Source organism: Neophocaena asiaeorientalis, unplaced genomic scaffold (assembly GCF_003031525.2).
Source record: "Neophocaena asiaeorientalis asiaeorientalis breed wild unplaced genomic scaffold, Neophocaena_asiaeorientalis_V1.1 scaffold645, whole genome shotgun sequence".
Taxonomy (NCBI): Eukaryota; Metazoa; Chordata; class Mammalia; order Artiodactyla; family Phocoenidae; genus Neophocaena; species Neophocaena asiaeorientalis.
Genome location: NW_020175023.1, coordinates 184,924 through 209,792, shown reverse-complemented (window position 1 = coordinate 209,792; position 24,869 = coordinate 184,924). Strand labels below are relative to the sequence as shown.

The 24,869-nt window shown below is 38.1% G+C and overlaps 1 protein-coding gene across 3 annotated transcripts in view; it reads left to right on the top strand.

Moving 5' to 3' along the window:
• The window catches only part of EIF2B3 (eukaryotic translation initiation factor 2B subunit gamma), a 155,142-nt gene that overhangs the window by 37,097 nt on the left and 93,176 nt on the right, over positions 1–24,869 (top strand). For all 3 annotated transcript variants that reach the window (XM_024762934.1, XM_024762932.1, XM_024762933.1), the window contains exon 4: positions 14,321–14,480. In XM_024762934.1, the coding sequence (XP_024618702.1) occupies positions 14,321–14,480 (160 nt within the window). The remainder of the gene's footprint in view (positions 1–14,320; positions 14,481–24,869) is intronic.

The window sequence follows — 24,869 nt, the reverse complement described above, 5'->3', positions numbered from 1 at the left end:
CACTGAAGTAGACAGAAAAATCAGGAAATTAAGATGTCATGGAAGCTGAGTGAGGAAAGTGAATCAAGGAGGGAGTGGTCAGTTGTGCCATGTACTACTGAGAAGCTGAGTAAAATGAGAGCTAAGAATTTGGCAAGATGGGTGCATTCATGACTTACACCCTTGCTGGAGTGGTAGGGACAGAAGCCTCATTAGAGAGAAGGGGAGGAGGAAGAGGAAATGGAGACAGTGAGACAGCTGTTGTGAGAAATTTTGATATGAGGTGAGAAGAAAATTAGGACAGAATGAAATATTTCATATCTATAAAAGAATATGTGTGATAGAAATACTCCCTTGCTTAGCTTATAAAAATGGCATTCTTTTTTTTTTTAAGATGGATTATATTTTAGCATATGTGTATGCTGATGGGAACGATCTCGAAGAGGAGGAAATTGATGACAGAGAAAAGAAAGCATTCAGCTATTCAATTCAACTATATTTTTCCTAGCTACAATATACTAGTCACTATGCTGGACTCTTGGGATGAACAGTGAATAAAACGAAGTTCCTGCCCTTATGAAATTTATCGAGTAGATTAGAGGGAATGTGATCCAATGTGCAAGTGGGTAGGTTTGCCTTAGATTGGGGGAGAGACAGTTAATCCATTATTACAGACAGAATATGTAATATGTAATGCATGTACATTTGTTAACTTTTTGCCACAAAGATGTTCGCTGCTTCTGTTTTCTCATTGAAATAAGAAGTGAAGCCACCAGCTAAGAGTAAGGAAGGGAGAAGATTATTGAAATTTTAAGGAAGGATGAGAAGATATGAAATCATCTCAGAGGATGTAAGAGTTAATTTACTAGAGGGCTTGCCTGGTGGCTCAGTGGTTAAGAATCTGCCTGCCAATGCAGTGAACACGGGTTCAAGTCCTGGTCCAGGAAGATCCTATGTGCCGCAGAGCAACTAAGCCTCTGTGCCACAGCTGCTGAGCCTGCGCTCTAGAGCCCGCAAGCCACAACTACTGAAGCGCACGTGTCTAGAGCCCGTGCTCCACAACAAGAGAAGCCACCGCAATGAGAAGCCCATGTACTGCAATGAAGAGTAGCCCCCACTCACAGCAATTAGAGAAAGCCCACGCGCAGCAACGAAGACACAATGCAACCAAAAATTAAATAAATAAATAAATTTAAAAATAAAATAAATAAAATAAGTCTAGCAAATACTGTTATGAGTTTTTTCCACCTGTGTTCAGCTTCTTGGATTCAGGTGTAAAGTAGACAAAGAGCCGGGATTTATCCAACATTGGAGCTTTGCCAGATGAGTACAAGGGATAGAGTGGTGAGGAAGGCAAAGATGTATATAAGGGAGTAATTATAGTGATTGACCACCATAAGCTGTGTAAGTGAGGTCAGCAGGGGAACGAGGATGTGAAACATCAGTGTGGTGAATGAATCAAGGATCCTGTTAGAATCAGAATTGCTGGATTCAGAGTACCAAAGTAAATGAGTTGGGAAAATAGGGGAAGGTGGTGGTCAGAGAATAGGATGTAAGCTCAGTGAGGACAGGGATTTTTGTTTTGTCCACTGCCATATCTCTAGCCCCTAAAATAGTACCTGGTCATATTAAGGGTTCAATATGTGTGTGTTTTATGAATTAATAGGATATTTTAAAATGAGACTTTGGAGATAGTGCAGTTATTGGTAATGCCAAGGAATAGGGTATGACAAAATGGTTGAGTGAGGTGGAGCAAAAAATAATCAGAAGTGAAGTCAAGGAAACCTAACATAAGGATGTTGAAATTACTGAGGTAATAAAAGAAGGAATGAAAGAGAGGAAGATAGTTCTAAAGTTGTTTTTTAAAAATCTTAATAAATATTTATCAAAGTTATGTGTGCACATCATTTAAAGAGTTCAGCAGTTCAGAGTTTGTCCCTAAAAATTTTAGTCCCCTGTCACCCTCTCCCCATAGTCTTTACGATAAAGGTAATCACATTCTCTTCTTTTAGCTAATTATTTTGCCTTTTACCTTTGTATCTCTAAATAACATGCTTAAGTGGTTACTTTCTGTTTTAGACACTACTTATTGATTTCCTACTATGACAGATGAGGATTTTGCTCCTTCTAGTATAGTTATATTGTAATTTTGGAAGATCAATATTTAGTGTTTGACTATGTAGTTTGACCATGTAAGCTGCTGAGCCTTGTGGTCATCTACAATTTTTTTCCTTTGCCACACCATTTTTTTCCCTGCAAGGTAATAATCATAGTTTGTCTTTCCTATGCTTAGTTTTCTATGAATTTATTGATTAACCCCAACTTTTTACTGGTTGTCTAATCGTCTCTCAAGATATTTAGACTCCTCAGCTATTCTGTCAATTTCATCTTCCTAAAGAAATCTCTCCCAGAGTAGTAGTGATTGCCTTCCATGCCTGGTGTGTGTGTAGTTATCATTCTGTCATCTCCCTTCGCCATCATGAGGATTTACTTTGCCTCTTTTCTTCAATTTCCTGGAATCCATATTTTCCTTTTTCTTGGTTTACTCCCTTGTTTTTCTGAAAAACATACTAGAGCTTCCTGACAAAATTTGTTTGGGAGCTAAATTTTTTGAGACCTTGCATGCCTGAAAAATCTCTTTATTCTACCCTCATACTTGATTGTTTGACAAGGTATAGAATTCTCAGTTGAAAAGCTGATCCTTAAGAATTTTGAAGGCATTGCTCCATTGTCTTTACCTTCCAGTGTTGTTAAGTCCTAAGCTTTTGTAATTACTAATCTTTTGAATCTGATCACCTTTTTCTCTGGAAATTTGTATCATCTTCTCTTTGTCCCAAGTGTTCTGAAATTTCATGATGATGTACTTTCATGTGAATCTGTTTTATCCATGTGAGCCCTCCACTCAGTGAAACCTTTCAACTTGGATATTCATGTCCTTCAGTTTGGGGGAACTTTAAAAAATCATTTTGTTGATGATTCTTATCTATTTTTTTCTGTTGTTTTTTTTTTTTTTCTGGAAACTTACTATTCTGATAATGGATCTCTTAGACTGGTATTCTAATTTTCTTATCTTTTCTCTCATATTTTCCATTTTTTTATCTTTCTGCTCAAATTTTGTGTATGGATGGAGCATGTCGACTATGAGCTTCACTGTAGGGGGTGATATGGTAATGTGGTTGGGCTCTTTCAGGGGAATCTCTTACATCTGTATCTTTAGGTTTTTTCTCTTTCTGCTGGCATTCTAGGAAATGAATGAGCGTCTGAGCAGGGAGGGGAAGTGGGTGTCTCAGAATCCTGTATATATTCTTTTTTAAATCCCCCCTTTTCTCTAAGGTCCATCTCCTCTCCCTACTGCCAGCTGTGATTATGCTTCTTCCCCAGTCCAGATATCCTCTATTTTATTCTCTTCAGCCATCTACCACGGTGGGACTTGTGCAGTAGTTGGGTTGCACAGAGTAGAAAAGAGGGATCTTTCAAAGGGATCTTTCAAAGGATCTTTTTATTTTAACCCCTCCCTTCCCAGCTTTCTACTCATATCAATTTCTGAGCCTTTTGGGGAGTCTGGTATAAACTGAGTTGGTTCTCAGTTTTCCTATGACTGACTTAGGAGTCATTGTTTTCAATGTTGTATTCTCTCCCATTTTTCCTGTTTTTGTGCATTTATGCCCATTTAAAATATCATATTACTATTATTCCATTGATGTTTTGGGAAAGGGAAATATAGTTGTGCCTCTTCAATCTAACATCTTTACTTAAAACTTTCACAATCTCTAATGAGAAGGGTGACAAGGGAGTTCTGTAGCTGACTGCAACAAGGAGGAGTAGGTGATTTTGTCTGTTGTCATGTGCTTCATGTCATGAACTGGGGTAATGGAGTGAGAGAAATGGCCTGGAAATGATAATGAGTAAGGAGTTTACTTACTCCATCTCTGGGCCCTTTGGTTGGAGGACAGTATGAAGGACAGAGAAAATGTCCTAAACAATTCCTTTGGTTCTTTTATAATCAAGAGTGATAGACTGTTAGGACCTTAGAATTAGACATCTAATCTAATCTTTTACCCTCCACAAGAATCTATTCCCATGGAGGTTATGCTAGGCTGTGTTTGAAAACCTCCAATGGGTATTTCTCATGAGCTTCTAGATATCAGAAAGTTTTTTGTAATGTTGAACTCATCACTGCTTCTTTTTTGTTTTGTTTTGTTTTGTTTTGGTTTTTTGGCCACACCATGCGGCATGTGGGATCTTAGTTCCCTGACCAGGCATCAAACCCGTGCCTCCTGTAGTGGAAGCCGAGTCTTAACCACTGGATTGCTAGGAGCACTCATCAGTGCTCCTCTTAAATTTCTACTTTTTGATCATATTCTGTCCTTGAGCAGAATATTCTTCCTCTTCCAGTGGCAGCCTTTCAGTTATTGGGTCCCCAAGTTCTTCTCTTCTCCTGTTTAAGGATTGCTAGTTCCCATAATTTGTAGACCTGTCAGCATCCCTGTAACTTCCTCTGACCTCTCTGATTTGTCAGTGTCTCTTTCAGAATGTGATGTTCAGAAATGTGGTCTGAACAGTGCAAGTCACAGTGGTATTATTTACATTCTATGATCTGGAGGTCATTATTATAAGAGATTTATTAATTTTTTATTGAAGTATAATTAATAGACTTACAATATCATATTAGTTTCAGGTTGTACAACATAATGATTGATATTTTTATGCATTACAAAATGATCACAGATTTATTAATTTCAATAAAGGCAAAGTCTTATAAGAACAGTACTTTACAGTTTTCAAGTATCATACATATTATTTTGAAATACAACCTATCTTCTAGTTTTTCATTAAGTATGATTTAGTTTTAAATAGTAAGATGCCTGACCAAATTTAAATGTAACATGGGTATGTATAAAGAGGACATAGATTCGTTTAGCACCACTATTATTGTTAGGGTGTGTGTGTGTGTGTGTGTGTGTGTGTGTGTGTGTGTGTGTGTTTTGAAAGGCAATGTGATGGCAAAGGGACAGATCACATAGTGTTTCTGAGCCTATTTTTTTGTCTATAAAATGAGTTTATATTGATATTTTAGAATTCCGTGAATTTAGAATTAAATGAATAAAGTATATGTAAGAGCTTTGTAAATGGTAAAATGCTGTCTAATTTTAAGTTATTTGTCGTTGCCATCAACTTAGAGATAGCATAGCCTTAGAGAACCAGTTGAACTGACAGTAGCAGGTAGAGTGTAACTAGTTTCTGAACTGGAATCTTTATGGATTGGAATTCTAAAAGTATGTGGTTAGTCAGGCTGTTGCTAAAAAGGTGTTCAGAGACACATCCTTTAATGAATTAACTTGGATTGTTGCATCCTCTTTAACCAGAATGGTTACCTGATTCTGGATTTTTGTGCCTAGCTGAGAATTGCCATACATGCCATACATGGATTATTCCTTTCGAATTAATTCAAGTTTATTTATTTATTTTAATTTATTTTTTAATTGAAGTATAGCTGATATAAATAGTATATGTTACAGGTGTACAATACAGTGATTCACAATTTTTAAAGGTTATACTCTATTTATAGTTATTATAAAATATTTACTATATACCCCATGTCGTGCAGAAAGAATTCAAGTTTAATTAAATGTGCTGAGCCTCAAAATTATACTTAGGGACTTCCCTGGTGGCTCAGTGGTTAAGACTCCATGCTCCCAATGCAGGGGGCCTGGGTTCAATCCCTGGTCAGGGAGCTAGATCCCACATGCATGCCACAACTAAGGAGCCCGTCTGCCGCAACTGACAGGGTACAACCAAATAAATAAATTAAATATTTTTTAAAAATTATACTTAACATGATTTAATCTTTCATCATGATTCCCAAAGTGGATTAGAAACTCAGGACTTTAGGGTCACCACCATCATTAATGCCACTGAACCCAGAGCCTAGCTGTAGATAAAGAATTAAGAATAGCTTGACCCTTGTAATCATACAGTTTTATGCCATGAAGGGCTTCAGAGTTGGTACAGCCCTCTCATCTTATAGATGAGGAAACTGAGGCCCAAAGAGGGAATGACTTATCAAAGTCACATGTGGAATTAATAGGAAAAATAAACATATCTAATCTTAGAAGTTACTTTTGGGGGGTGATAAAACCTTGATTTTAGTTTCTTTTTTTTTTAACTAGTTAACTGTCTGTTTCTCATATTGTTATAAACTCCCCTCTTTCACAGCCCTCTGCTGATCTTCTTCAGAGCTTTCTGGTTTCTAAGTAAACTAGACACTATTTCTATGTCATATACTTCAGGATAAAATTAATATTCAAGGGCTTCCCTGGTGGCACAGTGGTTGAGAATCTGCCTGCCAGTGCAGGGGACACAGGTTCGAACCCTGGTCTGGGAAGATCCCACATGCCGTGGAGCAACTGGGCCCGTGAGCCACAACTACTGAGCCTGCACGTCTGGAGCCTGTGCCCCGCAACAAGAGAGGCCCGTGAGCCACAACTACTGAGCCTGCACGTCTGGAGCCTGTGCCCCGCAACAAGAGAGGCCGTGATAGTGAGAGGCCCGCACACCACAATGAAGAGTGGCCCCCGCTTGCCGCAACTAGAGAAAGCCCTCGCACAGAAACGAAGACCCAACACAGCTAAAAATAAATAAATAAATAAAAATTAATATTCAAGTTACAGGCAGAAAATATGTAATGTAAGAGCATACTCTGTGGTCTGAAATGAGGCAATGATGCATTTATCTTGTGGAGTATTTGTGTCTGACATGAAGAAAAAGAATGAAATTATTTAATATAAATTCAGAATAATAAGTTATTTCAAAGCAAAGGTTTGATTTGAGAGAACAAAAAGCTTTTGTTATTTCTCTATTAATGTCAGTGCATTTGGAGATTAAAATTAAATTACAGATATCTAAATCCTGGAAGGGAAGTGACCAGCATTTTTATGCAGAACTCATTTAACAGAAATTAACACATTCTCAGTTAGTTTTTAGTTTCACACAGGAAAGATGAGTAGAATTCTTCTATTTGTTCTATACTGAAGAGGAAAACTTAACGTAGGAAGGTGAATCAACTAAAAATGTTATGACTATAAGTATTGAACCTACATTTTAAAATTAAAAGTGTAGCATATCACCCTCTAGCCATGCTGTCCAGGACAGCAGCATCTGATTTCTTTCCTTTCAAATATCTCTGTCTTTTCTTCTTTGGAGGCAGCAGGTTCGTTCCCTGCCTCATTGCTTTAGGAAGCTGCCAAATTACCTCTGTGATCCCTGTCCTAACTCCGAACAGTCACAATATCTACAAAGGGTACTCAGCTCTGTCAGAAAGTCTGATGTTTCTAAACATCTAAAATTGGATTTTTTTGGACTTTCCTTCCTGGTGGTGCAGTGGTTAAGAATCCACTTGCCAATGCAGGGGATACAGGTTTGATCCCTGGTCCGGGAAGATGCCACATGCTGTGGAGCAACTAAGCCCATGTACCACAACTACTGAGCTTGCGCTCTAGAGCCCACGAGCCACAACTACTGAAGCCTGCACACCTGAACCCATGCTCCAAAACAAGAGAAGCCACTGCAATGATAAGCCCGCGCACCACAACGAAGAGTAGCCCCCATTCGCCACAACTAGAGAAAGCCCACTCTCAGCAACGAAGACCCAACGTAGCCAAAAGTTTAAAAAAAAGAATTTTTTTTGTTTATTTAAACAAAAATGTATATTTGTTGAAATATAATTCACATATCATACAATTCACCCATTTGAATGTACAACACACTGGTTTTTCGTATATTCACAAATACGTGTAACCATCATCATACTCAATTTTAGAACATTTTCAGCACCTCAAAAAGAAGCCCCAACCGTTTCACTATTACTCTCCCTCCCACCCCCACCCCGCACTCCCCGTTCACCTTAAACAACCACTAATCTACTTTCTGTCTCTGTAGATTTCCCTGTTCTGGACATTTCATATGATGGAATCATCCAGTATGTGGACTTTCATGTCTGTCTTCTTTCATTTAGCATGTTTTCAGCGTTCATGCAAGTTACAACAGCCACTTGTGGCCCTCCATATCTGTGGGTTCTACATCCACAGATTCAACCAACCATGGATCAACTATATTCAGAAAAAAATTCTGGAAAGTTCTAAAAGCAAAACTTGAATTTGCCAGAGTTCTTGTATGATTTAGATACTGATTTCTTGTTGGTTTTTTTTAATTGAAGTATAATTGCTTTACAATGTTGTGTTAGTTTCTGCTGTACAATGAAGTGAATCAGCTATATGTATACCTATATCCCCTTCCTCTTGGACCTCCCTCCCACCCCACCCCACCTCCGTCCCACCTATCTAAGTTGTCACAGATCGCCGAGCTAAGCTTCTGTGCTTTATAGCATGTTCCACCTAGCTATCTGTTTTACACATGGTATTGTATATATGTCAATCCTGATCTCCCAATTCATCACACCCTTCCCTTCCCCCGCTACGTCCACATGTCCTTTATTTAGGTCTTCCACCCATTTTTTAATTGGGTTGTTTTTTGGTTTTTTTTTTAAAGAAGATGTTGGGGGTAGGAGTTTATTAATTTATTTATTTACCTTTGCTGTGTTGGGTCTTCGTTTCTGTGCGAGGGCTTTCTCTAGTTGTGACAAGCGGGGGCCACTCTTCATCGTGGTGCACGGGCCTCTCACCATCGCGGCCTCTCTTGTTGCGGAGCACAGGCTCCAGACGCGCAGGCTCAGTAGCTGTGGCTCACGGGCCCAGTTGTTCTGCAGCATGTGGGATCCTCCCAGACCAGGGCTCAAACCCGTGTCCCCTGCATTGGCAGGCAGATTCTCAACTACTGCGCCACCAGGGAAGCCCGATTGTTTATTTTTTTGACCTTGAGCTCCATGAGCTGTTTGTATATTTTGGAGATTAATCCTTTGTCTGTAGCTTCGTTTTGCAAATATATTCTCCCATTCTGAGGGTTGTCTTTTCATCTTGTTTATGGTTTCTTTTGCTGTGCAAAGGCTTTTAAGTTTAATTAGGTCCCATTTGTTTATTTGTGTTTTTATTTTGATTACTCTAGGAGGTGGGTCATAAAGATCTTGCTGTGGTTTATGTCACAGAGTGTTTTTCCTATGTTTTCCTCTAAGAGGTTTATAGTGTCTGGTCTTACATTTAGGTCTTCAATCTTTGAGTCAAATTTAAACAAGGACAAAGAGGTGACAGGAAGTGTGCCAACATTTACTGATGCTTTTGTTTGCCCGTAGCAGGTTGAACTCTGGGGACACAAAGGTAAAAGAGCTCCTTATGAAGCTCGAAGTCTAGATGGGAAAAAAATTGTAATCCAGTTTAGTGATTTAAGGTCAGTAATGGATCAGAAAAGACTTCATCTCTAGATGAGATAATATATTGGCTCTTCCCTTTCTGATAATTGTGACAAGACCAGAATCTTGATTGATGAATGTGTGGTGGGGTGGAAAGAGAGACTAGGGAATGCATTCTTGGCAGTTTACTCTAGCAAATTAACATTAACTATGTGGAGGGAGGATTGTGAGAAAGAAGGCTGAATTAGGTAGGTGGAGTCATATTTTGAAGACACTTAATGTCATGCTGAGCAATTTGAACTCAATCCTGTGGAGTAATGATCTCCAAAATGGAATGTTCTCAAAGCCAGAGGGTGTGCAGGATGGAGTTCCAGAGGTAGATATTAGAATATCTATAAATAAATACCTAAATTAGAATATCTAGTTCTTTTTAATTTTATCTCTTCTTTTAAATCTATTTTTATTTATGTTATAGAAAGAGCATATTATATCATTTATAGTGATCTGTGTGTTATGGGTTTTTTTAATTTTTTTATTTTTGGCTGCATTGGGTCGTCATTGCTGTGTGCGGGCTTTCTCTAGTTGTGGTGAGTGGGGGCTACTCTTTGTTGCGGTGCGTGGGCTTCTTATTGTGGTGGCTTCTCTTGTTGTGGAGCACAGGTTCTAGGCATGTGGGTCAGTAGTTACAGCACACGGGCTCAGTAGTTGTGGCTCACGGGCTCCAGAGCACAGGCTCAGTAGTTGTGGCACACAGGCTTAGTTGCTCTGTGGCATGTGGGATCTTCCCGGACCAGGGCTCGAACCCATGTCCCCTGCATTGGCAGGCAGATTCTTAACCACTGTGCCACCAGGGAAGTCCCGATTTGTGTGTTTTTAAATAAATATTTTAAGTGAGAATAAGTGGATAAGTGTTTATCTTTTTTTTTTTAATTTTTTGGTTTGGAGAACACTATTTTAGGGTGTCTTTAAGCAGAAAAATTAAATAAGCAGTGGAAATTGGAGTATGGATTAGAATATGGGAAAACTGCTGTGAGAGAGACCAGTTAAGGGACTGGAAAAGGGCTTCCCTGGTGGTGCAGTGGTTAAGAATCCACCTGTCAATGCAGGGGACACGGGTTCGAGCCCTGGTCCGGGAAGATCCCACATGCCGCGGAGCAACTAAGCCTGTGCGCCACAGCTACAGAGCCTGCGCTCTAGAGCCCGCAAGCCACAACTGCTGAAGCCCGTGTGCCTAGAGCCCATGCTCTGCAACAAGAGAAGCCACCACAATGAGAAACCTGCGCACCTCAACAAAGAGTAGCCCCCGCTTGCCGCAACCAGAGAAAGCCCGCACGCAGCAACGAAGACCCAAAACAGCCAAAAATAAATAACTTTTTTTTAAGTTAAAAAAAAAAAAAGACTGGAAAAATATTTTGCGGCCTGAACAAAGACAGTGCAGTGGAAGTAAAAGAGGAGGACTTGAGACCAGTGAGATGTGAGGAAGGGGTACTGGGTAGGAAAGAGACTTCAGCCCTAGGCTATGGCCAGCTTTCTGTCTTCAGATTCTGGATAGTGGTGACACTATAAGCTAAGGAGCAGAGGAAGGATATTTTGTTCTAAGCCTAAGGATTATCACATTTCTTATTTACATACTAAGTTGGTAATTCCTTCCTGCAAACCTTAGTAAAAACAAAGTGGCAGTTGGCCCTTTGCTGAACTGGGGACTGCAGACTGGGAATCTTTTCCAAGTATTTCAACCAGAATTGAACATAGTGAGGTCTCTGTTGTAGTTAGCCATCAGTAATTATTAAAGCACCAAACTACTCTTGGGGATTGGATTGGGATTGGACCACATAGGTAATGTAAATTGTGACCATTCACAGTCACACCAAGTAGCTGAATTCATTAGTTCCATATGGGCAGGGGTGGAGTGTAGGGTGGTGATTTGGATCATAGCCATTGTTTGTGGAAGTGCTGCGTGGGTAAAAGCATGGTAAAAAACTGCCCTGACAGTTTTTTTCCAGGAGAGTAAGTGTGTTTTTCTTTCTCCTTTCTGTAGGAAATTGTTTGCCAGATTGTGTTATTTATAACAATCTGTCATGGAACAGCTTCCAGGAAAAGAAAAGAGGCTAGTCCCCATAGCTCTCCCTACCTCCTACCCCAGCATTACCACCACACACACATACATCCGGTTTTGTTTTTTTCTTCTAGTTTTACTCAATGGTTTTGGCTTGATTGAAAATGTTCTTATAATGACAGATTTCTGGGCTTTGCCATGGCTTGGTAATTGGGTTTTCTAAACTTTATTTGTCTGCTTTAGCCAAGGCTAATTGGCAGTAGTTTGAATTTTGAATTCCTGGGTATCTTGAATACTAAAGTACTATCTTCTACTTTCCCTTGAAGACCTTGTATGTTTCCACTTGGTGGAAAATGCACACATTTGCTGTCCTTTAGAGCTGTGCTTTTTGCCCTTGACATTGCCCTGTTCCTCTAGAGGAGCAGGCTTGGGATAAAGCTCACTGAGGACTGTTAGAATAGTGAATAGGGAGGTCTTTGGAGATGGCAGTTGGTCTCTGCAGAAGATGAGGCATACTGTGGTATTAGAAAAGAACTGGTCGCCCAAAACACAAGGCAGCTGAGGGTCGGTGTGTCCCGGGAACTTTCAAGTTAAGATATACAGTTGCTTCACAGTCCAAACAGTCTATGTTTATTCATGGTTTGTGGTCACACATGATCAGAAATACTTCTGGCTCTTAATAGTTTTTCCACTTTAGTAGAAGAACATTTGCATTTCTAGAATGGGCTTTTCATTTTTAGAATAAAAATTACAAAATAGTCATTTAATTTTCTTCCTGTTACAACTTTTATTAAAATGTAAAGAAAAATAGATAGCATTACGAAGATGTAAGGATGATTTCATTTTCCTTTTAGACTTTAGTTTCTTCTTCCACGATTTCTAGCTTTGGAAATGAAGTACTGTTTGTCAGCAGAGACTTTCCTTTGGAAGTGGAATTGCAGAGAAGACGGGAATGTGTTTGGTCTCAGTGAGAGTGGTGCATTCTCTGGGAGCAGAGGCAGGAAGAGGACCTGATGGAATAGCACCTCCATCTGTATCCCAGGCCCTGCCCTTTCAGACTGAAGCCTTTCTTTTCACGCTGAGAACAGATGGCAACCAGACACGGGGGAGGGCTCTGTTCCTTGTGCTCCTTGGGGATTTTGCATTCAGCTTAGCAAAAAGTCATCTAAAAGCAAAGAGGTAAATGAGGCTGCAGACTGTTCACAATTATGCAGGACTTGTTTGACCTTCACTATGCTGACAGATTTATTTTTTGCAGATATTGAATGATAACAGCATTTATTTTCCAAGACAACATTGTCACCACTTGAGAGGCATTGTCACCACTTGAGAGGCATTGTCACCACTTGAGAGGCATCTGCATTGGGGTTGTTTTCTTCACTCTGGAGTACACTTAATAATTAAATTTATTGTGGAACAGTCAGCTTGCAGAAATCAGTCATCTTATTAAAGAAACTTAGAAAAATAGAAAGGATTTTTTTTCTTCAACAAACTGTCATTTTCATTATAAAGAAATGGGGCAACTTCTGTACTGCTGTAAGTGACATGTCTTTAGTAAATGGTCCATACTTCCTCCCTTCTAAGCATTGTTAACAAGAAGTAGGATTCTGCAAGCTATTTCTTCCTTAGCTTGCATGTATGTGGGCTGATCTGTTAATGTTTGACAGTTCCTGGATGGTGAGCTGCAGACTTAAGGAATTTTTTTTTCCTAAGAAGATGATGTTTATAGGAACTTTTTTTTTTTTTTAGCTCAGTTAAGATCCAGAAAAAATTAAGAGAGCCTTAAGTAGAAGAGTAGAAAAAAATCCAAATTTGAACTTCTTAAACTTAAGAGGCCTTCAAAAGGAATTGTTTAAGCTGTAAACAATGAGTTAGATGTAGAAAAGGAAATGACAGTTCTGGTACAGATTCTGTATTCGGAATAAGAAATTGCAGGCAGTAAGATAAGGCATTCTGATGGTTGAGTCACTTCCTGAGCAAGTATGATTCTTTGCTTTCCTAGAATGTAAGTTGAAATTATCTATATTTTCCCCCAAAGCAGGAATCTTGATTTTAAATTAAAATCTTAGAAAAGTTGGAGCCACTTACAGAAATTTCCATGTAGATATTTACTTTATTCTTAAATCTGGAATAATTTACTCCAGTGTTTTTCAGACTTTTTAAAATAGCAGAACCTGTACTGTTATGAGGATTAAATGAGTGCTTTTATACATACCTGAGGTTGTATTATAATTGTTTATTAGCTAGACTGATTTTCCAAAGAAGGGCACATTATAATATATTCATGTGTTAGTTATTTCCTAGTATTGTAGAAAAGTGACTTTAAGTTTTTTTAAATTAATTTTTATGGTATTATAGTTGCATTACTATGTTGTGTTAGTTTCTACTGTACAGTAAAATGAATCAGCTATACATATACATATATCCCCTCCTTTTTGGATTTCCTTCCCATTTAGGTCACCACATTGCATTAAGTAGAGTTCCCTGTGCTATACAGTATGTTCTCATTAGTTATCTATTTTATACATAGTATCAATAATGTGTATGTATCAATCCTAATCTTCCAATCAAAGTGACTGCTTTAAAATAAAGTATTTCATAACCATATTGAATCATCAAACTTTGCCAAAGTGCTTTTTGAACTGTAAAGGGATGTATAATTTTAAGGTCATTAACTCCATCGTCACAGAAATAGACAATGTGGTAGTTTTCATACTCTGTTCCTTAGAGCCCAGGATTCCAGAGGTGCCTCAGGGACAGCAGCAGTAAGGCGTACACAAAGGAGAGGTAGGAATTCCAGACCCTCCCCCAACACAGCTCAATTAGAACGGCCCCATTTATTTTACCTGTGCTACTGCTATAAAAAGGTTTGAGGGCAAGTGTGCAGTTTGTGTTCTTTGAAGACGTTGTAAGTTTATCCTGTGATGATTTGTGTGATCCATTGTCCTTTGTGATATTGACTTTTCCCCTTCTCCATTTGACAGACAGATGTACTGGTCCTGAGCTGTGATCTGATAACAGATGTTGCCTTACATGAGGTAGTGGACCTGTTCAGAGCTCATGATGCATCGCTTGCTATGTTAATGAGAAAAGGTCAAGATGGCTTAGAACCAGTTCCAGGTCAAAAGGGGAAAAAAAAAGCAGGTAAGGAGACTAGAGTTTGATTTATTTGTTTGTTGGGTTCTTATTATTATCATTCATGCTTTCACTTAAGAAACATTTATTGAGAACTGACTCTACTATGCTAGAGGTTGATGACATAAAGTCAAATAAGACACAGTCCCTGATTTGAAGAGGCTTATAACTATTGATTAGATTCTGTACCATCCAAGAGGCTTTTGTCTGCAGAGAGGAGCACTCAGAACTGTTTGCATTGTGTTTAAAACTCAAATAATTGAATACATATACTAAGAAACCAAAAAATCTAATTTAAAATCAATGTTTAAAAATAATTAAAATTTGATTACAAATTAAATTAGATATCTTTAAGCAATTAAAATTATTACAAATTTAGTATGTTTGATTCTAGTAGTGGGTTATTTTTTTTTTAATCTTCAGAGAGTTATAGTAATCTTACCAGACCAAAAAGAAAAGGAATAATACTCTAGTCCAGCCAGGGTTATAGAATTTGCGTTATTGACTTGTTATTGATTTTTAGTTAAGGCATAGTTCATGATTGCTTTTCCCAGATTATTTCAAACCTGAGTCACTGATTCTATGACTGGGCTACTTTTAATAACTGAACTTATGGGACTTCCCTGGTGGCACAGTGGTTAAGACTCTACACCCCCAATGCAGGGGGCCCGGGTTCGATCCCTGGTCAGGGAACTAGATCCCACATGCATGCCACAACTAAGAGTTCGCATGCCACAACTGAAGAGCCCACGTGCCACAACTAAGGAGCCAGCGAGCAGTAACTGAGGACTACATGCTGCAACCAAGACCTGGCGCAACCAAATAAATAAATAGTAAAAAAAAACAAAACTGAACTTATGACCAAAAAGCTTTGTTAGATCATACTTTTTATATAGGTTTTAGTTTTTCCTGGAATGATGTGTTTTTTCCCTGGAATTATGTGTTCTTTAGGTTTTTCTTAGTCAGAATTATGTAACCCATTGTCCTGTCATTATATATTGACGCAGTCTGTTGCAATTATTAGAAGCTATGTATGGCTTATTAGTATCTGACTATTATTAATAGAGCCACCTAGAATGTTCATTCCTAGGATTTGAGTAATGTAGTTTGTACTTTCAGCTCTCTTCGTCAGGGCATTTGGTTAACTGGTAATTTTGGATTATAGCATTGAAACTTCTTTCTAGTTGCTTTTTGTGTTAAAGCAATCACTGGTGCAGATCAATTGTTGAATCCTCTTTCTACCTTGTTATTATGTATGCTTCTCATGTGGATTAGTCCTTTTGTTCTTGACATAGTTTCTACTTCTGTGAGGTCTGGTTTGCTTACTCACAATTCCCTGTATTCAGCCTTTTCTACCTATACAGATAAAAACAACTGTGTATCCAGACTTTATAAACATATGTATATTTTACAAATATTAATGTTTTCTTTTTTTCACACTCCTCTACTTATAACAATTTAAAAAAATCAAATACCCTACTATAGTTACTCTTCTTGGTATTATAACTTTTTATTACATTACATATTAGCCTTTATCTCTTAAGTATCATTATAAATGTGTAGCTTTTCACAATTTTATTTTAAATTAACTGTAACTATTATCTATCTATTCATTTTTAAATGTTTTGATGCTTAGCACAGGGAGATCAGCCCGGTGCTTTGTGACCGCCTGGAGGGGTGGGATAGGGAGGGTGGGAGGGAGGGAGACGCAAGAGGGAAGAGATATGGGAACATATGTATATGTATAACTGATTCACTTTGTTATAAAGCAGAAAGTAACACACCATTGTAAAGCAATTATACTCCAATTAAATAAATAAATAAATAAATAAATAAATTATGGTATACCCATTCAATGAGAAAAAAAAAATGTTTTGATGCTTAATTTGTCACAGCGTGGTTAGTGGAAGTCCCTGTATGTTGGCTCTTCTATTCTCTTTGAAAAGGTATGATGTATACTGGTAACTTGCTGTATGGTTATAGTGTGAGTATGGAGGGCAGGGAAGCAGGAAATGGTACTGGAGAGAATACAGGGATTAGACTAAAGAGTTTGAACTTTATCCCCAAAACAGTGGGGAGTTGTTTGAGGAATTTTAAACAAGAAAATCTCATAATCAGATTTGTGTTATAGATTTTTCATTCTTAACATGAAATTTTGAACTCCTCAATATCTATATTTTGTTATGTGTGACAGCTAAGTTTCACCTAAATGAGTTTTAAATTCTTACCATGGAATGCTATGCATTTCAGTGATAAGCATTTTTTAAAAAGAATCCTGAATTTCTCATTGTGTATTTGGCATGCCTCTTGGCTGCTCTTATGTGCCAGAACAGCCTGCAGTTCTCTCGTTCTCAGATACGGTTCAATAGTCTAGATCCCTTAGGTCCAAGTTTCCCAAATTGTGTTCTTACTGGCTTATTGGAGAATGCCTAATGGCTAGATGTTTCAGGAGCCATCGTTCTCCCTGTTGCCACTTCCTTCTCAGATTTGTAGGAGCTGTAGATACTGAGGAGGGCAGGATCAAACTTATGTTTGGATTTTTTGGACTGTTTTTTTTTTCCTGCTACAACCCTTTACACATGATGTTCTCTACCAGAAATGCTCTCCCCTTACCCACAACACATGCACTCTAAATCCAGCTTAGCCTTCAAGTTATTTGCTGAGAGAGGTCTTCCTTGACCCTCTAATATGAAATTATAGCCCCTTGTTTGCCTACATATGGCAGCCCTACTCTCTTACTTACTCTCTCCTCTACTGGACTATAAGCTCCGTGAGAATAGGGGTCATGTCCAGTTTGTTCACTTTATCCCCAGCATCTGGCTCAGTTATGGCCGGTGGTGACCAGTCAGTAGATATTAGTGAATGGGTTGAAGGGCCTGCCTATAAAGGTAGCTCTTATTGCCCCTGAGGTAAGAGAAAGTAAATTCAAGCCCTAGATGTTTAAATCCTAAAAATTTGAGTCTGAGCTGTAGTTAGATTCATGAGTGGGTATTATAAGAGCCTGAGTTTCAGCAATATAAGTTTAGCACACTGACACTACATTGCCTATTAATTTTTTTTTCTTTTCTTTTCTTTTTTTTTTTGGCCACACCACGCAGCTTGTGGGATCTTAGTTCCCCGACCAGGGATTGAACCTGTGCCCCCTGCAATGGAAGCATGTAGTCCTAAACACTGGACAGGGAATTCCCACTGCCTATTAATTTGTGTTTAGAAATGTTTTCAAGATTTTTAAATTAAACAGCTACTGCTGTAGCATGGTTGTTAAAAGCACAGGTTCTGGAGTTCAGACTGGGTGGGCTTCAACACTCAAAAACTGTGTGATCTTGGACAAATTGTCTAACTGACCTGAACTTCATTTTCTTTAGCTGTAAAATGAGACTGAATCCTTTGGGGATTTTTGTGTGAGAATTAAATGAGATGTTTGTAAAGCATGTGATCTGCTACTTGACACTATAGTTGGCCCTTTGTATCCAGGTTTCACAATATGGATTCAACCAACCAGTTGTGTAAAGATAATTAATTTTCACTTACCATCCCTTGCTTGTTAGAAAATCCAAGATTTCCTTCTTTCTCAATTTCAGTGAGAACATAGTATGTTTATTTTGCTTAATTACAGATTAACATGTTTACTAAGGGGCTTTTTTTTCTGGACATTCCTGTGTGCAAATATTTAATGCTACTATGATTTTATGACACAAATTATTGACTATTATCTCTATAGTTCCACCGTGTCTCTTGGGATATATGAAATGGAAAAAGTTCTAAGAAATTATTTTTTAACGTATCCAGTTCAGTATAGTATTTCTAAAACTCCTTCCTAGTTCTCAGAGTTATATACAGCTTTGGTTCAGACTAGAATTAGTATATATCAAAGTGCTTAAGAATCTCAGAAGTGAAAGCTGTCACTTGGTTGTCACCTCTCAATCAGCTTAGCTCCCTCTGTATTAACAAATGCTGGCAGGCAGTTCTGAGCCTATATTTCTTTTGCTTCAGCTTCCTTGATTTTTCTCAAAGCTCTACTGAAAAAAAAGAAAAAAGCAAAAACCGTCTATTCCTGCTTAGGCTTCTACTTATCATTTTTCTCTTCTTAATCCTATTCGCACTGCCCCCTCCCCCTTTTTTTTCCTAATTATATCCAACAGAAGTGACTTGAAATCCCTGCATACTCAAAACTGAAATTCTTGTGATTGAGGAAACAGTATACAGAAATAAGTTCAAATATGCTAGAAATTGTGTGTCACAATGTGACAAGTACAACAATAGGAGCGTGTACAAAATGTAGGGAACAGTTTAATGTCTTAGTTACAGGGAAATATGTTTGTTTTTTTTTTTTTTGCGGTACACGGACCTCTCACTGTTGTGGCCTCTCCCGTTGCGGAGCACAGGCTCCGGACGCGCAGGCTCAGCGGCCGTGGCTCACGGGCCCAGCCGCTCCGCGGCACGTGGGATCTTCCCGGACCGGGGCACGAACCCGTGTCCCCTGCATCGGCAGGCGGACTCTCAACCACTCCGCCACCAGGGAAGCCCCGGGAAATATGTTTTAAAGACATGATATTTGAAAAAAAAGGAGTTGAGCAATTTACTTAGGTACAGATTGGGTAGTTGGTATGAAATCAGATCCCTGACTAACAAATGCATTAAATTTTGATGTAGTCATTGAATTTAGGACATACTATGTATAAAATCTATGCTAAGTCCTATATGAGAAACATAAATAATCAAGGTTTGCTCATAAGGTAAAATCCAGTGAATGGGGCTAGGTAGTTTTGTTATTTACCAACTTTTATATCCATCTATGGCCTAATAGCACTTTGTGGATAGTTGTTCAATATCACATCAGTGGTAAGTGGTAGAATCAGAACTTGAACCCATGCCTTCTAACTCCATAGCCTGGGCTTTCTACTTCTTTTTTTTTTTTAATTTAGTTTTAATTTCTGTCAGTGTTTTATATGCCCATAATTCTTAAAGTAATGTAATTCTCCAAGGTATATTATAATAAATAGCAACCCCCGTCTTGTCTCTCTTCACCTCACTCAGAGGCAGCCACTTTCAACATTTTTAGCTAATTTTTTTTCACATTGAGCCCCACCTCTCAAATAAAATGCTTTTGTTCGTTATGTCTTGATATTTTTAGTTTTAGGAATTACCTATTTACTTCCTACTATGAAAGTTAAAGATTTAGTTCTATTTTAAAACACCTTCTGCCCCCACCACACGCATGCAAACTTCCAGTCTCCTCAGCTTCCTAATGTAGTTACTTATATTGCAGTGTTGATTAACTGAATATTTGAGGTTTACATTATTTTGAATGTATAAATGGTATTCACAGCTGAACCTGTAGTATATTGTTACTTTTTTCTTTCTTCCTTTTATTTTCCTAAAAATTAATTGTCTCATTTTTTCATTTGCTTTGTTTTCTATGTATTTATTACTAATTCAGCCATAACCCCAGTTGTGTGAGTTTCCTCTCATTACTTTCCAACACACTGTTTCCCTCAATTTCAAATTCTTAAAGATCTCTCTCCTAGATTCTGGACTAGTTGCTCTGCTGTGTAACTGTCATTTTAGGTTCACCCTTCACTCTCATATCTTGAACCTCATATTTTCCTCTTTCTTTGTTTATATCCACTTTTTTTGCAGGGGGCGGCTGGGTATAAACTTCCCTTGGAAATCCTGTCCCCTCAAAATTTTGAAAGTATTATTTCAGTATCTTTTAGCTTTTCTCTTAAGTCCAACACCATTGTGATTCTTGATTCTTTTTGTATGAGACCTTTTTTTTCCTTTCTAGAAGCTTATAGGATCTTATTGTTTCTAAACTTCTAAATTTCACATTGATATGCCCTAATATAGTTTAATGTCATCCCCTGTGTTGGATGCTAATGGGCCCTTCAATCTGAAAATTCAAGTCCTCAGTTCTAAAAATTTTTTCTCAGATTAATTACCTTTAAAAAAAATTAAGTGAACGAATACGTTTCATGTTCTCTTAGACTGTAATTCTCTTATTTTGTTTGCCTGTTTTATTTTCAGTGATGTATAGTTGGTTTACAGTATTATATAAGTTTCAAGTATACAACATGGTGATCCACAAGTTTTAAAGATTATACTCCATTTATAGTTATTTTAAAATATTGGCTATATTCCATGTGCTGTACAATATATCCTTTTAGCTTACTTATTTTATACATAGTTCTTCGTACTTCTTAATCCCCTACCCCTATCTTGCCCCTCCACCTTCCCTCTCCCCACTGGTAACCACTAGTTTGTTGTCTATATCTGTTAGTCTATTTCTTTTTTGTTATATTTTCTTTTTTGTTTTATGTTTTAAATTCCACATGTAAGTGGTAACATACAGTGTTTGTCTTTCTCATCTGACTTATTTCACTAAGTAAGCATAATACCTTCCAGGTCCCTCCATGTTGTTACAAATGGCAAAATTTTCATTCTTTTTTGTGGCTGATTAGTATTCCATTGTGTGTGTGTGTGTGTATATATATATATATACTACATCTTCTTTATTCATTTGATGGACACTTAGGTTGCTTCCATATCTTAGCTGTTATAAATAATACTGCTATGAGCATTGGGGTGCATGTGTCTTTTCAGAAATGCAAATGAAAACCACAATGAGATGTTACCTCACATCTGTCAGAAAGGCTGTCATTAAAAATAACAAGCTTTGGCAAGGCTGTGAAGAAAGGGGAAACTTTGTACACTGCTGGTGGGAATGTAAACTGGTGTAGCCACTGTGGAAAACAGCATGGAGGTTCCTCAGAAAGCTAAAAATAGAACTACCATATGATTCAGCAGTTCCACTCCTGGGTATATATCCAAATAAAATGAAAATACTAATCTTTTTTGTTTTTTAACCCACCACTCAACTCAAACTTTAAAACGTCTACCAATGTGATCTTACCCCCTCCCAACTCACTATTGTCCCCATCTAAGATAATTATCAACACCTTACTGAATCTTGTTTATCATTTTTTTTGGCTTTCCTTTATCTCAGCTTTATGTATTCTAAAAATATATATTGATATATATGTATTTTTAAATTTTTATTTATTTATTTTTGGCTGTGTTGGGTCCTTGTTGCTGTGTCAGGCTTTCTCTAGTTGCGGCGAACAGGGGCTACTCTTCATTGTGGTGCACGGACTTCTCATTGCAGTGGTTTCTCTTGTTGCAGAGCATGAGCTCTAGGCATGCAGGCTTTAGTATTTGTGGCACGCCAGCTCAGTAGTTGTGGCTCACGGGCTCTAGAGCACAGGCTCAGTAGCTGTGGCGCACGGGCTTAGTTGCTCTGTGACATGTGGGACCTTCCCAGACCAGGGATTGAACTCATGTCCCCTGCACTGGCAGGTGGATTCTTAACCACTGTGCCACCAGGGAAGTCCTGATATATTTTTTAGTTGCTTCTAATTTTATTTAAAAAGATAGCATGATGGATGTAGTCTACTGGGACTTAACTTTTTCCAATATTATATTACAGGCAGCTACAGTTTCTTCATTTTGAGTGCTATACAAAATTGCACTGTATAAATACACTACAGTTTATTTATTCACTTTTCAAGCAATGGGGGTTTAGATTGATTCCAAATTTTTGCTGTTGTCACCAGTGCTGTTATGAACATTTATGTACATATGTTTAATGGGCACATGTAAGAGTTTCTTAATAGAATTGCTGGGTCATAGAATATATGAATGTTCAATTTTGGGGATAATGGTAAACAGTTTTACTCTTTTCCAAAGTGGTTATATCAGTTTCCCCAACTACCAGAGATTTAAAAGAATTCATTGCTCCATCTACTCTCCAGCACTCCACATTGTCAGATTCTTTGCGTCAGTTGAGCAGAAGTAAAATGGTATCTTATCTCATTGTGATCTTTGTGTACATTCCCTTGGTCTCTCGAGGTTGAATATTTGTTCACTGGTCATATTTATTTTCTCTTCTGTGAAATGCCTGTTTATATATTTTGCCTAGTTTTCAGTGAGTTATTTGCACTTTTCTTACTGATTTGTATTCTTACCACTCATTTGTCAGTTGGATATACTGCAAATATAGTTTCCCAAAAGAAAATGGGAAAACTTTTCTCACTTTCTTTAAAACGTCTTATGAACAAGAATTCTTAACTTTAATATAATCAAATTTACCAAAAAAATTTTTTTTTCTTTGAGGTACGCGGGCCTCTCACTGTTGTGGCCTCTCCCGTTGCGGAGCACAGGCTCCGGACGCGCAGGTTCAGCGGCCATGGCTCACGGGCTTAGCCGCTCCACGGCATGTGGGATCTTCCTGGACTGGGGCACGAACCCGTGTCCCCTGCATGAGCAGGCGGACTCTCAACCACTGCGCCACCAGGGAAGCCCATTACCAAAATTTTAAAAGCATCTTTTGTGTCTTGAACTCCCTACTGCAAGTTCTGAACAATGTTAACTTATATTTTCTTTTTTTTCCCCATTATTTATTTATTTATTTATTTATTTTTGGCTGCATTGGGTCTTTGTTGTGGTGCACGGGCTTCTCATTGCGGTGGCTTCTCTTGTTGCAGAGCATGGGCTCTAGGTGCACAGGCTTCAGTACTTGTGGCTTGCGGGCTCTAGAGCGCAGGCCTCCATAGTTGTGGCACATGGGCTTAGTTGCTCCGCAGCATGTGGAATCTTCCCGGACCAGGGCTCAAACCCATGTCCCCTGCATTGGCAGGTGGATTCTTAACCACTGTGCCACTAGGGAAGTCCTTAACCTATTTTCTAATAAGAATTTTAAAGATTTATGCTTGACACATAATTCCTTGATCCAAATAGAATTGTGTCTTGTATATGGTGTGAGGTTGGCATCCAGTTTAATCTTGTTTTCCATATAGATGTCTCTTTTTCCTTCCTCCATTTATTAAATAGACTCTCCTTTCTCCAAGGAGAAAGGGTGAGAATCTTCTAGCTACACATAAGTTATGAACTTATGTAACCTAATCACAAAAGTAACATCTGATTACTTTTGCCACTTTTTGTTGGTAGAAGCAAGTAGCCAGGCCAGCCCATACTCAAGGGGAGGGGATACAGAAGGGTGTGCATGCCAGGAAGCAGTTATCATTCTTAGAGCCAGCCTGCCACAGCTGAACTCACTAGTATGTCTAGGGCCTTAGCTGTGACAGCTGAGTTTCTTTTTCCATTTAGTCTCTTATACAGGAGGCTAGCCCAGACTTGTTCACATGGCAGCAGCAGCAGCAGGTTCTAAGAGAATAAGAAAGAAGCTGCAAGGTCTCTTGAGGCCTAAACTCAGAACTCACACCGTGTGACTTCCTCCGCACTCCTTTTAGTCAAAGCTAGTCGCTAGGCCAGCCTAGATATAAAGGATAAGGAACTAACCTTACTAACCTCATTTCTCTTTCTTTTCTGTGGGCACTTTTTTTTCTTCAGATTTTTTTGTTGTGGTAAAAAACACATAACATAAAATTTACCATCTCTTTTTAAACATAGTTCGGTGGTAATAAATACATTTATAATTTTGTGCACCCATCTCCACAACTCTTCTCATCTTGTAAAACTGAAACTTTATAACCATTAAATATAAATCCCCATTTCCCCTCCTCCCAGCCCCTGGCAAATACCGTCTGTTTTCTGTCTGTATGATTTTGGCTACTTTCAGTACCTTATATAAGTAGAATCATACAGTATTTGTCTTTTTGTCACTGGTTTGTTTCACTTAGTATAGTGTCCTCAAGGTTTATCTATGTTGTAGCGTATTTCAGGATTTCCTTCCTTTTTAAGGCTGAATAATATTCTCTTATGTGTATATACCACATTTTGCTTATCTATTTAATTCATAGATGGACATTTGGGTTGCTTCTACATTTTAGCTATTTTGAGTAATGTTGTTAAGGACATGGGTGTAAAAATATCTCGTCAAGACCTTGCTTTCAATTATTTTGGTTATATACCCAGAAGTGGAATTGTTGGATCATATGGTAATTCTGTTTTTAATTTTTTGAGGAACCACCATACTGTTTTCCACAGTGGCTACCATCTTACATTCTCGACCCTATATCTTGATGGACAAAGCTACAACAAATTTGTAACCCTTTTAAATCTACTACATAGACTGTTAGTTTTGATTTGCTAATGTTTTGTTTTGCCTGTAATTTTCCTTTGTCATATCTTTGTCTGGTTTTAGCATCAGAATCATGCTGGCTTCATAAAATGAGATGGAATTCCCCACTCCAAACATAATGCCTGTCACTGGGGTGGTGCACAAATATATTTATTAGTTGAATGAACGAATGAATAAGTAAGTGACTGTAGAGGAGACAGAGAAGTAAAAAACAGCTGGAAAAATATATGAATAGTTGATTGTGACAGAATTTTTTAAGATGGAAGTTCATAGTTTTAACTGCCTTCTTAACCTTATTT